This window comes from Podarcis filfolensis, assembly GCF_964270895.1.
Source record: "Podarcis filfolensis genome assembly, chromosome: 12".
Taxonomy (NCBI): domain Eukaryota; kingdom Metazoa; phylum Chordata; class Lepidosauria; order Squamata; family Lacertidae; genus Podarcis; species Podarcis filfolensis.
The window spans coordinates 51126917-51143444 of NC_139614.1; the positions used below are offsets into that span (position 1 = coordinate 51126917).

The 16528-nt window shown below is 49.1% G+C and overlaps 1 protein-coding gene across 1 annotated transcript in view; it reads left to right on the forward strand.

Moving 5' to 3' along the window:
• Window positions 1–9635: 9635 nt before the first annotated feature.
• The window catches only part of AQP1 (aquaporin 1 (Colton blood group)), a 35624-nt gene continuing 28731 nt past the window's right edge, over window positions 9636–16528 (forward strand). The window contains exons 1-2 of the mRNA XM_083580034.1: window positions 9636–9760; window positions 9858–10323. Coding sequence (XP_083436160.1) covers window positions 9931–10323 — 393 coding nt within the window. The 5' untranslated portion in view covers window positions 9636–9760; window positions 9858–9930. The remainder of the gene's footprint in view (window positions 9761–9857; window positions 10324–16528) is intronic.

Sequence of the window (16528 nt, forward strand, 5' to 3'; positions counted from 1 at the left end):
AGTTTTGCCATTTCGGCATAATCTAACATCTTAGTTTGCCACATTTCTGCTCAAACCAGGGCCACACTCATGCCATGCATTTACAGCAGCATCATGCCGTGTTAAACCGCTGTGGTTTCCCGCAAAGAATTCTGGAAGCTGTAGTTTGTTCAGGGCGGTGAGCCCTGTTGGGAGGCTTCCCGATTCCCATCACAGAGCTACAGTTCCCAGAGCTCCCTGTGAAGGTAAAAAAGGTAAAGGTAAAAGACCCCTGAGAGTTAAGTCCAATCACAGATGAATCTGGGGTTGCGGCTTCTACAGACAGGGGTACCTTTACCTTTAACACCCATCTCAGCTGCTTTCTGTACCTATTTGTGTTTTATGAAACTGGGACCGTGGGCTATGCGCTAATGTCATCGCAAATGCTATGCATCAAATGCATAGGGTAAAAATCTGTTTAAAATCTTGGTCTCATCAATGCTAAGGACCTTTGCCTTAGCAGACAAAGTACCTGTTGCTTCTTTTTGTTCCTGAGTAGTCTAAAGGCAGATTAACTGTTAGTTGAAGTATCCCCCTGAACAACAACACCCAAGCCTTAAAAGTTTCTTCTGCTGAAGTGGAATATGGATCCAGCTGCATCTTATGTGCTTTTTAAAAAAGCAGACATTATGGAAGCTAAACAGGATATGCAACTATTATTTAAAAAACCCGAAGCCAGCTGAATTTGAATGGATTTTGTGTTCCAAGAGCTTGCTTTTGTTTCTGCCCTGATCCACTCTGTTGAGAAAGTAGATGTCAGCATTTCAAAAAGTGGGAAAGGAAAACCCTTTCGAAACGTTTTGCAAAAGTGTTCAAGCGACCCATGAAGAGCCATGGCAGTCAGATTGCTTGGATCATAGTATGTCAAAAGGGAAACATTTTGCATGCTTTTTGGGGGCGGGCGGGTTGGGGTTGGTTGTTCTTAAAAGAAATCTCAGCTTTGGCATCCTAGGAAACTTATTTTGTAAATTGAGTCAAGTCAGCCCATTTCCCTGCCCAGCTCTCTCTACTTTTTGGCAATACTAGTCAGTTTGGTGTAGTTGAACACCACTCCAGTCTCTGAGCGATGCGAAATTCCAGGGGTCCAGGCATACACCCGAACTTCTTTTTGGAAATGAGAGACAGTGCAGATTATGGTGTCCTTATAATACATGGTTTATTTAAAGGTAAAGGTAAAGGGACCCCTGACCATTAGGTCCAGTCGTGACCGGCTCTGGGGTTGCGGCGCTCATCTCGCTTTATTGGCTGAGGGAGCCGGCGTACAGCTTCCGGGTCATGTGGCCAGCATGACTAAGACGCTTCTGGCGAACCAGAGCAGCACACGGAAACGCCATTTACCTTCCCGCCAGAGCGATACCTATTTATCTACTTGCACTTTGACGTGCTTTCGAACTGCTAGGTTGGCAGGAGCAGGGACCGAGCAACGGGAGCTCACCCCGTCACGGGGATTCGAACCGCCAACCTTCTGATCAGCAAGTCCTAGGCTCTGTGGTTTAACCCACATCGCCACCCGCGTCCCTAAATAAATAAAATGGTTTATTTACCCTTATATAAAACCTGAGCCTAAAGTGGAGGCATTGTTGTTGTTTAGTCGTTTAGTCGTGTCCGACTCTTCATGACCCCATGGACCAGAGCATGCCCAAAAAGGTCTTGTTTCTCCCATAACTGCAACCTCAAATTCAAGCAGGAATCAAGCATTCTTCTTCTAGGTCACACTTCAGCCCCAGAACCTTAACTCAGTCTCTGGCTTTTCCTTCCACAGCTGTGTGGGGATTAGAACCCAGATCTTTTTTCTGAACCATGCCTAACTCACTATATGTCCTGTAATATCTTTCTCCTCCATTTAAAATGCTGACATTTCTTGCACATTGGGGGTTGGGGGTTTGCCGGCAAGGTCAGCTGACCAGCAGCAAGAGGGCAGGGCAAGTCACATGACCACAAGGCTATTGACGCCTCAAAGGCCATGGAAAGCAGCTGCTATGATTTACAAACAGGTGGACAAATGTGGCACCCCATTCCCCCGACTCCAGGTGCAAAGCACCCCAAAGGCCAGCCAAACCAATTTTCTTTTGCACCAGAGGCTACTAGCTGCCTGATGGTAGAATCATCCTACCATCTAATCGACATTTGCCCCTTGTGTATACATGCCGTGGTACAATGTCTGTTGAATGAAATCCAATTCAGGCAGCCAGAAACATAGGCTTAAGAAAAAGAGATGAAGCTGTGAGAGTTGATGTCAACATGCAGGGAATCTGGGAGTCATTTCCCATGCTTCTCGGTATCCCTGGGCAACAGTATACCTAGGGAACCACAGGAAGTTCCTTTTTCCTGTGGCTCCCAGCATCTCTAATCTCTCCTGTGTCCACAGGTGTGCTTCTGGTCCACCAGAGATGCTGCCACAACACGGGACCTTCAAGTTGCCGCTGCGTCTCGGGAGCTATAGGGGGATAGAGGAGTCCCTCCCTTGTGGGCCTCTAGGATAGTGGGGGATTGGTTCACTCCAGAACCAGACCCCCAATATTAAACGGGAAGGCTTGAAAACGGGGGACTGCCGAAATCAGGAGGGGAAAGGGTTACGGGGACAGGGTGTGGCAGGGACAGAGAAGAAAGAACAAGGAGTGGGGTGGCAGGGAACAATTTCTACGGAGGAAGGAGCTGGAGAGGAAGAAAAATGGGGAGAACAGCTGTTCTAAGGACTGACAGAGGAAACAGAAAGGTCATCAAATACAAAGAAGGGCTTTGTTTAGTTGGGAAGAGGCTCCCTGAAAAACACAAACAGGAGGAGGGGAGAAAAAAAGGACAGGCCTGTGGAGCTGGCCTGCATCCTGAATAGGTGTGGTATAGCCTTTGCCTCTCCACACTGCTCAGGAGAAGGGGTCGTGGCTCAGTGGTACAGCCTCTATCTTGCACGCCAAAGGTTCCAGATTCAATTCCCAACATCTCCTGGGAGATGGCAGGGAAGAAGAAGAAGAAGAAGAAGAGTTTGGATTTGATATCCCGCTTTATCACTACCCGAAGGAGTCTCAAAGCGGCTAACATTCTCCTTTCCCTTCCTTCTCCACAACAAACACTCTGTGAGGTGAGTGGGGCTGAGAGACTTCAGAGAAGTGCGACTAGCCCAAGGTCACCCAGCAGCTGCATGTGGAGGAGCGGAGACGCGAACCCGGTTCACCAGATTATGAGTCCACTGCTCTTAACCACTACACCACACTGGCTCTCGGGGTTTGGGCATGCGCAGACGTGATTCCCGGCACCGTGGACATGCGCAGACGTGATTTTCGGTGCCTGGACACGTGCAGAAGAGATTTCTGGAGCCGCAGAAGAGAGTCCTTGCGCCGCGTTGCGCTGGTTTAGCGCCGCATGCGGGGACTTGTTGAGTGGGCGGCTCAGTTCAGGAATGGCTCATGGGCCGGTTAGACAGCCTCCATGGGCTGCTTCCATGGGCTGCCCCTAGTGGGCAGTTGGTCAGGCTCAACCTAAGGCTGTTTCCTATCGTTCACAGGTGAAGACCTGAATGGAAAGCAGACGGGTTGGGTTAAATCTCCATGGCCATTAAGAGTGACTCACTCCAATGTTGGAAGCAGCAATGCTACTGAATGCCAGTTGATGGAAACCACAGAATGAGAGAGGGCTCATGTGCTCTTGTGCTCTTGGTTTCCTTGCTGGTTTCCCACAGGGATCTGGCTGGCCCCTGTGAGAACAGGATTCTGGACTAGGTGGGCCATTGGTCTGACCCAACAGCTTCTTCTTCTGTTCTTAGGTTCTTCCTCTATCTGGTGTTTTGTTGCGGTTTCTTTTCTTGTATCAGGAAGGACCTGATCCAAATAACTGTATGGCAATATATTCTGAAAATCTTCACTGTCCCTGAAGGACCAGGTGCGCAGCCTGGGAGTCATTTTGGACTCACAGCTGTCCATGGATTCGCAGGTCAATTCTGTGTCCAGGGCAGCTGTCTACCAGCTCAATCTGGTACGCAGGCTGAGACCCTACCTGCCCGCAGACTGTCTCATTAGAGTGGTGCATGCTCTAGTTATCTCCCGCTTGGACTACTGCAATGCGCTCTACGTGGGGCTACCTTTGAAGGTGACCCGGAAACTACAACTAATCCAGAATGCGGCAGCTAGACTGGTGACTGGGGGTGGCCGCCGAGACCACATAACACCGGTCTTGAAAGACCTACATTGGCTCCCAGTACATTTCCGAGCACATTTCAAAGAGTTGGTGCTGACCTTTAAAGCCCTAAACGGCCTCGGTTCTGTATATATGAAGAAGTGTGTCTTACCCCATCGTTCTGCCTGGACACTGAGGTCCAGCGCCGAGGGCCTTCTGGTGGTTCCCTCAGTGAGAGAAGCCAAGTTACAGGGAACCAGGCAGAGGGCCTTCTCGGTAGTGGCGCCCGCCCTGTGGAGCGCCCTCCCACCAGATGTCAAAGAGAACAACTACCAAACTTTTAGAAGACATCTGAAGGCAGCCCCGTTTAGGGAAGCTTTTAATGTTTGATGCATTACTGTATTTTAATATTTTGTTGGAAGCCGCCCAGAGTGGCTGGGGAAACCCAGCCAGATGGGCAGGGTATAAATAATAAATTGTTGTTGTTGTTGTTTAGTCCAGCATCCTGTTCTCACAGTGGCCGACCAGATGCCTGTGGGAAACCAGCATCAGGATTCGAGCACAACAGCCCTCTGTCCTTCTGTGGTTTCCAGTAACTGCTTTTCAGAAGCATTTACTGCCTCCTACTGTTGGGGCAGAATATAGCCATCATGGCCAACAGCCCAAGATAGCCCTCTGTGATTTTGCCCAATCCTCCTTTAAAGCCCTCTAGGTTGGTGGCCATTGGTGTGTCCTGTGGAAGTGAGTTCCACAGTTCAACTATGTGCTGTGAAAAGAAGTACAGGAGCATAGGGAGATCTTGCAATCTCAGCAGGGCGCTTTTGGCTGGGATGACGCTAATCCCAGGTTGGTTCCTGCTGTTTTAGATTTTGCTGAGATCTCATCATGCTGTTTCTTGGAGGTTTCCTCCTCACACAAGATGGAACGGGCTAGGGTTTTCCTTTTTTAAACGCAGCTAGGTCTCTGTAAGGCAGCAGTTCTCAACCTGTGGGCCTCCAGATGTTGTTGGACTACAACTCCCATCATCCCTGAGCTCTGGCTTTCCTAGCTAGGGGTGATGGGAGTTGTAGTCCAACAACATCTGGGGAACCACAGCTTGAGAAAGGCTGCAGTTACGTTAAAGGTAAAGGACCCCTGGATGGTTAAGTCCAGTCAAAGGCAACTATGGGGTTGCAGCACTCATCTCGCTTTCAGGCTGAGGGAGCCGGCATTTGTCCACAGACAGCTTTCCGGGTCATGGGGCCAGCAGGACTAAACTGCTTCTAGCGCACTGGTGCACGGAAACGCCGTTTACCTTCCCACTGGAGTGGTACCTATTTATCTACTTGCACTGACATGCTTTCAAACTGCTAGGTTGGCAGGAGCTGGGACTGAGCAACGGGAGCTCACCCCATTGCGGGGATTCAAACCGCTGACCTTCTGATCAGCAAACTCAAGAGGCTCAGTGGTTTAGACCGCAGCACCACCCGCATCCCTAGGTCTCTGTGTGCATACTCTTTAGCATGAGTGTCAAGGGAGATGTTTACATAGCACTTCTTTCATTCCATTGAGCATGGCTGACCCAACTTCATTCTAGGCCACTTCTCTGGCCATGGTACCAGCTTGGTGAGAGTGGAAAAAAAAGAGAGAAAGGCTTGAAGTTTATGCTTCCTTATCACCTTGCTCTGAAGCACACACCATACCTCCTGCCTTGAGTGATGCTGTTCAACACGCCATGTCCCTTTTCCTTCTAAATTCCCTGGAGTGCCTTATATTATAATGGCACAGGTAAAGGCAGCAAGCGTGTTGACCCCAGATTTGGCGGGAAAATCATACAGTCATACTTTGGAAGCCGAATGGAATCCATTCCAGAAGTCCGTTCCAGTTCCAAAACATTCAGAAATCAAAGCACAGCTTCTGATTGGCTTCAGGAAGCTCCTGCAGCCAATCGGGAGCCCCGTCAGATGTCTGACTTCCAAAAGAATGTTCAAAAACCGGAACACGCACTTCCGGTTTTCAATCGATTGGGAGCCTATTTGTTCGGGAATCAAGGCGTTCAGAATCCAAGGTACGACTGTATAATCATACACTTGCAGAGTTGGATTGTCTTGTTCAAAACTGTGCAACGCAGGAATTTCAAGGATCCATGACAGAGGACCATCCAACCTCTGCTGGAAAAGCTCCTATGAAAGAGACCCAACCATCTCCCGAAGGAGTCTATTCCACTGACTGATAGCTCTCCATGCCAGAAACTTCTTCCTGATCTTTAGCCAGAATCTGCTTTCTTGTAACTCTTTTAAAGCCATCCAAGTTGCCCCCCCCCCAGCAGTGAGTTCCATAGTTTGACAAAACACCGCACGGATAACTGCCATATTTTTCGCTCTATAAGATGCACCAGACCATAAGACGCACCTAGTTTTTGGAAGAGGAAAACAAGAAAAAAAAATATTCTGAATCCCAGAAGCCAGGACAGCAAGAGGGATCGCAGCACAGCGATCCTGCTGGCTGTCCTGGCTTATGGGATAGTCGTGTGCCGCCTCTCCCGGGCAGGGGAGGCTGTGCGCAGCTAAGCCTTCATCCCCTGCCCGGGACAGGCTGCGCACGGCTATGGCTTCCCCAAGAGCCACGCTCCCTTTAAAGAGCATGCGGAGTGTGTGTGTGGCTCTTGGGGGCTTTTCCCTGAGGAAGGAGAAGGGCAGCCCTTCTCCCTCCTCGGGGAAAAGCCCCCAAGAGCCTCACACATGCTCCATGCGGCTCTTTAAAGGGAGCGCTGAGCAGAGCCTCCATAAGATGCACACACATTTCCCCTTACCTTTTAGCACGGGAAAAGTGCGTCTTATAGAGCGAAAAATACAGTACTTTTTTATTGGGGATCTTGTAGCCAGGGGCGGAGGAAGGGGGGTACAGTGGGAGTGGTCTGCCCCGGGTGTCGCCACTGAGCAGGGTGACAAAATGCCGGGCGGCACTCACCGCGGGGCCTGCAGCGCGCCCGAGTCACGAGTCTCTCCTAGGAGTGACACGGTGGCTTGGGTGCCCGCAGGCTCCGCGCTGCCCCAAACGGTCCACCTGCTGCCTCCCCCCAGCTGTACGGCAGCTGAAGAGGAGGAGGCAGGCAGACTCCTCGGAGGCCCCGCGGAGCATCCTGCCCCGACTCGCCCCACCCCCATAGGCAGCTGGCCCCGCCCCCATGGATGTCTGGCCCTGCCCCTGGGCGCAGGGCACGGGCTCCGCCCCAGGCGCCCAATCGGCTTTCTCCGCTGCTTCTTGTATCAGGGGATCTCCTCCATCAGCGGGCATTTAAACTGGGGGAAGTCCATTTCAACTCTTCTCCATCTATGAAATAAATAAGCAACCCAATGTTCTCTCATCTCATCCAACGCAACCTGGATGGTCAATGAATGCTGCCGAAGCTGAAATTTCAATGGAAGTTGGGAGGGCACTTTCCAGGAAGAACTTTTAAGATTCACAGGGTGTGTGTGTGGATTCTATACATCTTTGCTAGTGAATGCCCAGAAAACCTCAATGCAGGCCTCTTAATCCTCCCATTAGCAATGGTTTCCTGAAGGCACATGGTGCATCAGTTTTGAGAAGTGGAGCTAGACATGGGTTTGGTCCATTCCTGGGAGCCCGACGGTGCAAGGCCATATGTGTCTACTGCAAAGTTAGCTTCACTGAGTTCATTGGGACTTGCTCCCAGGTAGGTATAGGATTGCAAGCCGAAGCCATTCTATAATTAGAAAGGTAAGAAGAAACAACAACAACAATTTATTTATAAAACCCTGCCCATCTGGCTAGGTTTCCCCAGCCACCCTGGGCAGCTCCCAACAGAATACTAGAAACACGATAAAACATCAAGCATTAAAAACTTCCCTAAACAGGGCTGTCTTCAGATGTCTTCTAAAAGTCCTATAGTTGTTTATTTCTTTGACATCTGGTGGGAGGGCGTTCCACAGGGCGGGTACCACTACCGAGAAGGCCCTCTGCCTGGTTCCCTGTAACTTGGCCTCTCGCAGTGAGGGAACCACCAAAAGGCCCTCGGAGCTGGACCTCAGTGTCCGGGCTGGACAATGGGGGTGGAGACGCTCCTTCGGGTATACTGGGCCGAGGCCATTTAGGGCTTGAAAGGTCAGCACCAACACTTTGAATTGTGCTTGGAAACATACATATACATGTACATATACAAGGTTAGAGTTGTCATCAACTTTTCTCCTTAAGATAATATTGGAGATGATCTCAAAGGGTTCTGCTCCAGCTATGTGAGGAATTTAAAGGAATGAGTTTAGCTAAAGCTAGCACAACTTCATAGAAAGTTTCATACATAGTGTGGCATGTGGAAAAATACAATTCAGTTCTCATCCAAAGGCAATTCTATCCAATTTGTACATTCTAAAACAATGTGAGGAAGAACGCCATCCATCGGAATTCATACTTGACTGAATTTTGCAATGCATTTCTGTCACCAAAGAATGGTTGCCAAAAAATAAAAAACTTGACACTTTGTGTGTTCTCTAAGTCGTGTTTATTTTATTAAGGGAAAGTGTGCTTGAAAAGCAAACATATTTGGGAAAACAATGTGCCATAAATGTATGATATTAGGGGGAAATGCTGCCAAAAAAGTCTGTGTCAATCATTACTGCATGCAAACATGTATTGATTAGGAGAAATGAACACAAGAAATGATGGTGAATTTTCATGAGGATTTTGAAATGTGTCTGTGTGTATCTGGGAGACCAGGACTCAACCATAAAACTCACTGGGTGACCTTCGCTCAGTCATTGCCCTTCAGTCTAACCTACCTTAAAGGGTTGTTGTGGGGATTAAATGAGGCAGGAGAGAACCATGAAACCACCTTGAGCTCCTTGGAAAAACAGGTGGGATATACATGCGACAAACAACAAGAGCAACAACATAGCCAAACTTGGTGCAGAACTGAATTTAAGGCTGGGGAAACGAGAAACGGAGGGGTCCAAAATTTGCAGATGCTTCCATCCCTAGTTGGGATTGGAAGCTAATCGTAACAACCTTTTTTGAATAAACGAAACAGGCACTGCCATGTCTGTTTGCAGCTCTTTAGCATAAGTAAAACCACTTACCTTGGAAATTGCATAACCCAAATTTTAGAAAGAGCTCAGTCCCCATAGAGCGCAACGGACTCCTATAACCCTTATGGTTGATAACAGGTGGGGGATGTGAAATGGATTGTTCCACTCCCTTTTATTGCAGCAATCAAACTTTTCTTTTTAGTATTCAATTTGCTGTCCCTCCTTGTTCACCAAAGGGGAAAATAAATAGCCCCTGAGCATGTAAAGAGACCCAGTTAGTTCAGAGAGAAAGGCAGGGAAAGAGGGATGGAAGGGGAGAGAGATTCAGAAGCCCGGTAAGAGCTTTCGCTCAGGTCTGCCTCCTGCCTCCCTCGCTATCTGGAGAGCGCAGCGAAGATCTTAGCAGCTCTGCAGACAAACCCTCCCCACGGCTCTCGCAGTGAGAATGCCTTTAAAAAGCACTTGGGAACAAGAGCACAGCAGAGTTTGTGAAGGAAGGCAGAGAAGTTGCCTGGGCGGGGGAAGCTGGTGGAGGAAGGAGGGAGGGAGGAAGAAACAAATTGGCAGGCAACTCGTGGTGCCTTGCATCCGTACCAGAGGCAGCATCAATTGTCAATGTTCCTTTCCTCCCTTTGTACAACACCCCTTTCCCTCCTACAGACCACCCAAAGCCCTATAAATAACCGGAGCGCTCTCTTCCTCCCTCAGACTCCTCTTTCTTCAGCAAGGAAGCCTGCCGAGAGGGCGAGTGAGAAGGCAAGAGGGAACAAGAAGGCAAGAGATGGCCAGCGAATTCAAGAAGAAGAAGTTCTGGAGGGCGGTGGTGGCTGAGTTCTTCGCCATGAGCCTCTTCATCTTCATCAGCATCGGCGCGGCGCTGGGCATCAACTTCCCCATCCCCAGCGCCAACGACACCGTGCCGCGGGTCCAAGACAACGTGAAAGTCTCCCTGGCTTTCGGGATCTCTATCGCCACCATGGCCCAAAGCGTGGGGCACATCAGCGGCTGTCACCTGAACCCGGCCGTGACTCTGGGCCTCCTGCTCAGCTGCCAGATCAGCATCTTGAGGGCTGTCATGTACATTATCGCCCAGTGCTTGGGGGCAGTCGTGGCCACAGCCATCCTTTCCGGGATCACGTCTGGGCTGTCGGACAACTCATTGGGGCTCAATGCGGTAAGGCGACCCATCCCAGACTTCCTTCTCTGCTCCTCCTCCTCTGTACCTGTACCTGTCTGCGGGTTAAGGCTCCAGAAAACCACAAAAGGAGATTTGCTCTACTCAGCTGCTTTGGGGGGCAGGTTATAAAGACATAGCAGAAATTGATAACTGAACAGGTGATGTGTAGGGAGAAGGGATGGAGTTTTGAAATGAAAGTTGGAGATCTTATTGTACTTAGGAACAGCAAAGGAAGGAGAAAAAATAGAAGGATCAACCGGGGGGTGGGTGGGAAGTCAGCTTTTAAAATTGCATAAAATTTGTACTGATTTGGTCACAGTTTGTTAAAAAACGATGAGAAATCAATTTTAAAAACTGGCCAAAAAAAAACCCTCAAGAAAACCAATAGCCTCAAAAGGCCAGATGTTTGGCCACTGGTTTCCAGAGCCACTTGTTAAAAGGGTGTGGAGGTTGCTGGGTCTCTTTCCAGGGATGTTGGAGTTGTAAGGTGGCAAAGGTAGCAGATGTTCCAGAAGGCGGCCAGCTTTTATTTTCATTGGTCCAGCAGGGCCCTTTCGCTTCTACCCACTCTGCAACAGGACAGGGTTCAGCAGGTGCCCAGCGTTCTGGCTAGATGCAAAGGGAGGCGAATGGGTTTTGCAGAATGAAGGCATCTGGGGAGAAGCAGCTGACAAATTCTCTCTTTTTTTAGAAGGTTCCAAGCTTGGCAGTTCTGCTGGCTGTCTCTGTGGCTGGTCACACTGGGTGGGAATTTCCATACACAGCTGTGAATGGCCATAGAGCCCTGCCAGAAGAAAGTTGACAATCCCATTAAGATTTCTCTCTCTCTCTCTCTCTCTCTCTCTCTCTCTCTCTCTCTCTCTCACACACACACACACACACACACACACACACACACACACAAGCTATGGAGACAAATGCAACAGGAGTGGCAGATGGGATGGATGTAAAATGAGAGTTCCCCTTGAAGACCATATTACAGGTGTTCAGGATTTCCATGGTTTTTCTTGGAAATAGCTTCCTGGCAGGTAGAAATTTCAGCTGCTGCTGGTAACCAATTCCCCACCTCAGCATTTCATTCCAGGGGGGAAAAACCACACCTGTTGATTTTCTGCCTGGCAGCTGCTATTCTGAAAATCACAGGAACTGGGGACACCTGCTTGTTTCAGTCTGGCTAAAACCCCTTAGGCGTTGCTTCGCGTGGGCTTTGACCGAATGCATTTACTGGCGAAAAGCACTAACTCCTGGAGAGCGAAGGAATCAACCCTAACCTTTGCTGCCACATGCATATATTGTAATCGTCAGCAACTGTGTATTTCTTATCCCTTTCTCTGGTTGCTTACTACGTTGGAGGTATTGAGAGTCACCAAAGCCATTGTAGGGCTGTCCAGTGTCGAGTTCGAGTGGGCTGAAGTATCTTTAAGAGTGGCACCGAAGGGAGAATTCTGCCAGAGGCACCCTTTTCCTTACCCAGAACAATAACAACAGCGGCTGGTTCCTCCGGTCCTATGCTGCCAACTTTCCACAAGTGGGAGCTGCAACAGAAAGTTGCAGTACATTCTTAACCCCTGACAGGACTGCTCCTAATCAGAGTCCCAGTCATGGACTGCTCCTAATCAACAGGACTGCTCCTAATCAGAGTCCCAGTCATGCCTTTCCATTGTTAGGGGCTAAAGCCAATTCACTCTACCTTCTTGGCTTTCCGTCGCTCTTTTCCAACTCAGCAGTTCTTGACTTTTGGTGATCCCTGAGTGTGTCGAATCTTCATTAGCCTTGCTTTTGTTGTGGGGGGGGGGAGAGTTGGCCTCTTTCCATGTTTTCATTTTATTCTTTAAAAGATCACCTGCCCTTTTGCAAACCTTGAGGCTCCTCTGAGCATGCTTCTCTCTGCTTTTGCTGGCACTCAAAACAGGTGATCTACACTGGAGGAAGCAGTGGGTTTGGTCCTGGGGTACATGGGGTACATGCCTACATAATACCTGTACTCCACACCTGCAGAGGCATTTGAGCACTGAGCCCAGGTATACCCTGCTCTTTGCTGACTGAAGGAGAACCACAGGAACACTGGCATTTGTTGGAGGCAATCCGACTGGTCATGCTCTACCCCTTGCGCGTGGTAAGAAGGGATAACTGCTACAGTTGTCTCTTGAGAGCTGACCCATCTCTCGAAGTAGATAGGGCTCATCTCCTAGAACAGGGAAACCGACGCCCTCTAGATGTTGCCGGACTACAACTCCCATCATCCCTGACCGTTGACCATGTTGGCTGGGACTGCTATCAGTTACAGTCCAACAATATTTGTAGGGTCACAGGTTCCTATACCCACCCTGGATTCGGGGACAGCCATCTCCAATTTGGCATCCTCTGCTGTTGTTGGAACCTCCCAGCCAGCATGGTCAATGGACACACTCAGACCGATATTGGACCACAACTCCCATGGTCAATGGACAAGGACCATGGGAGTTGTAGTCCAATGTCGATCTGAGTGCACCAGGCTGGGGGAGAGACTGTTCTAGGACCGGAAACCTAGTTAAGAGCTGCTTCTTCCATTAATACTTGTGGGAGGTGTGGGGTGGAAGGCAGCATTCAACCACCACGGGGAGGGGGGAGCAGCTGAAAGAAGGAGGGGGTCCCACCCATGTCCCGAAGCTGCTTTTTCCAGAGGCCCAGAGTCATAGTAACTGGGACACGGGTGGCGCTGTGGGTTAAACCACAGAGCGTAGAACTTGCCGATCAGAAGGTCGCCGGTTCGAATCCCCGTGACAGGGTGAGCTCCCGTTGCTCGGTCCCTGCTCCTGCCAACCTAGCAGTTCGAAAGCACGTCAAAGTGCAAGTAGATAAATAGGTATTGCTCTGGTGGGAAGGTAAATGGAGTTTCCGTGCGCTGCTCTGGTTCGTCAGAAGCGGCTTAGTCATGTTGGCCACATGACCCGGAAGCTGTACGCCGGCTGCCTGGGCCAATAAAGCGAGATGAGCGCCGCAACCCCAGAGTCGGCCATGACTGGACCTATCAGTCAGCGGTCCCTTTACCTTTACCTTTAGAGTCATAGCATGTTGTCTGCATCTCCACCGTGGGCCAAAAAGCAGCTAGAGGAGGGGGGAACCTTAAGCTGAAAAGGGACAAGGGGGAGGGTTAAAGACCCTCTCCCTAGTCACTCAGCCACCTTTCACTAAGTTGCAACTTGCCTTGGAATGTTGTGTGTTAAGAGAGAGAGAGAGAGAGAGAGAGAGAGAGATCTACAGAGAGTATCGCCCAACTCCACTTAAACATGTCCTTTGGAGCCTTAGAGAGCTCTCCAGAAAATTGCAGCGTCTGGTCGCCCCAGCCGCCTCCCTCCCACCAGCTGGCTTTCGTCCAGCGCACCAGCGGAGCAGTACTTCATTCAACTTGTTTTTATTATTGCTTGTTAGCCGCCCTGAGCCCAGCCTTGGCTGGGGAGGGCGGGGTATAAATAAAAATTATTATTATTATTATTATTACTGCTCCAGACCTTTTAAGCATTTACTCTGCCTTAAACAAGCCCCCTCCTTCTCCGCGGCTACTGCAGACGGGCTCATAGGTTTCGAGGGAGTACTGTCAGAAATGGTGGGGGGGGGGCGCGAGGGTGTGTGGAAGGAGCCTGCCCCTCGTAGGAGGCATACAGCAAGGCTAGGGGATGTCGATGGGCTACAACTAAGTATGGACACCCCCCTGAGGTCCTTAGAGAGAAAGGCGGGATATAAATGCAAATGACAACAATGACAATCATAATATTGATTTCAGTTCCATTCATTGTTTCTAGTCTTAAGTTTGTTCACCACTTTTCTATATTGCTTTGTCCTTTGTTCAAAACGAAACCAAAGCACTCGCGGAAATTTGCCAGCGTTTTAGTGTGCCTTCCTCCTAATCTACACATTTTTGCACCCCACTAAATTGAATGCATTTTTGTATGTGATTTTCACCAAATACACGCATCTCCACGAACGTTTCTCTCTAATAAGTGCATTTTCTTGCACGTATTTTTGTTGTTGGGGGAAGTGCATTGCAAAATTCAGAGAAGGGAAAATTTCGGACAGCTGAGTCTCATTTTGGGCATTGCTATTGGAAAGTGCGAATTTAAATACCAAACTGAATTTCTTCCCCATCCTCGTCTACTTTTTTTAAAAAATAAAAAGGCACATTAATTGCTTCCACACAATTAATGTGAAGGGCAGTTTGACCCTGAGACCCTGGAAAACATCCACCTGTCAGTTAGAACAGGCAACACCTAGAATTTTTATCCATCTGCTGCTTTTATCCGTGCTTTATTGTCAGTTTTCTAAAAGTAGTTTTCTCTTGGGTTGCAAGCCAAGTTGGAAAAACAAAGGGCCGGCCAGCAAATTGTATAAGTAAATCAGCAAATAAATTAGCGGAACGACCGCCTGACTCAATAGAAGGTAACCACAAATGTCCATGATGAATCAGAAAGAGTTTCAGCCAACGCCCAGGAACATAGGAAGCTATGTTATAATGAGTCAGCTCAGTAGAGTCTACACTGGCTGGCAGGTTCTCCCTGCCTTGAAATACCAGGAACTGAACCCAGAACCTTCTACTTGCAAACCACAGAGCCAACAGCCTGCAGTGAGCAATACTGGTGAGATCAGAAAAGCTTCTGGTCTTATCAACACTTGTTTTGCTTTCCTCAGAATCGCACAGGCTTTTATCCTCAGGAGGAAATTAATCTTCACTGATAATTCTTTTGCTTTGGGTGCTATGAGGGGTGAGCTCTAAGGCCTTATCAGCTGTGGCTGAGAGATCTTCTTCATCAAGCTCTTTGTGGCTTAGGGTCCTCGTATTTACGGGACTGCCTCTCCTGGTATGCCCCGCAGAGAAGTCCATGAATAATCATAGTTTAGAGATCCCGGGCCCTAAGGAAGTTAGATTCTCCTCCACCAGGGCCAGGGCCTTGTCAGTGATGGCTCCGACCTGGTGGAATGCTCTGTCCCATGAGACCAGGGCCCTGCAGGATTTAACTTCCTTCCGCAGGGCCTGTAAAACAGAGCTATTCCGCCTGGCTTTCAATTTGAACCTGGCCTGATCTTTTATTCCCCTTCCTTCCCTCCCCCTCCCTTTTTTGCGAAGATTACCCGCTCTGGGATCCCACAGCTGGTTCTCCCCTGGTCTCCTCACTGGCCCAAGTGGGACTAATTTAGCCAGCTACTTCTGGTGATCATCTAATGTTTATTGGATGGATTTCCCCCCTAAATTGATTTTTGATTTTATTTTTATTTACTCTTTATACCGTATTTTATGCTGCGTTTTTTTGTAGCATCAATTAAGTGTTTTAAATTTGTTGCTAGCCACCCTGAGCTGGGTTTCCTGAACCAGGAAGGGTGGGGTATAAATAAAAAATTATTATTATTATTACTACTAATATTATTATTATTAGCCCTAAACTCTCAACAAGACCTCTGGTGCTGGTGAAAGACTTTCCAGGGGTGTCAACTTGACTAAAATATGGGGGGGGGAGGTAAACCTCACCCCACATAATCGATCCCATGACGCGATGCACACACACCATTTAAATGGCAATTCCCATCTTTTGGGGGGTGGCGGTGAAGGGACCTCAGCCCCTAGGAGTTGGCTCCTACAAGTCTTTCCAACACCCAAACAACAGCTTGGGACCACAACATGGGTTAAAAAGTTGTAGCGTCATATCCCCGCTGGGCCCCAATCAAGTTTACATTTCACCTTGAGCTCATGGTTCTGCCCCCTCCTCGCTGAATCCCCACAACAGCCTTGTGAGGTAGGCCAGGTCCTAGTCCAATGCTCTAACCACTACACTACACTGCTGGCCTAAATATGAAAGCCTGATTACTTTGAAGCAGACCCCGCTGAAATGACAAGCTGGCCTTCCAGCAAGAATAATGAAGGCCTGGCCCATAGCCAACTGCAGCAGCTCTCCAGAGCTGCCGTGTAGGGCGGGGTGAATGTATCAATTGGACTTCAACTCCCATCACCCTTGACCATTGACCATGCTGGCAGGAGCTGATGGGAACTGTCGTTGCGAATCTTTGGTTTCTCCTTTTCCCTGTCTTCAGTTCTCCAGTGTGGTGTAGTGGTTAGGAGAGATAGACTCATAATCTGGGGAACCGGGTTCGCGTCTCCACTCCCCCACATGCAGCTTCTGGGTGACCTTGGGCTAGTCACACTTCTCTGAAGTCTCTCAGCCCCACTCACCTC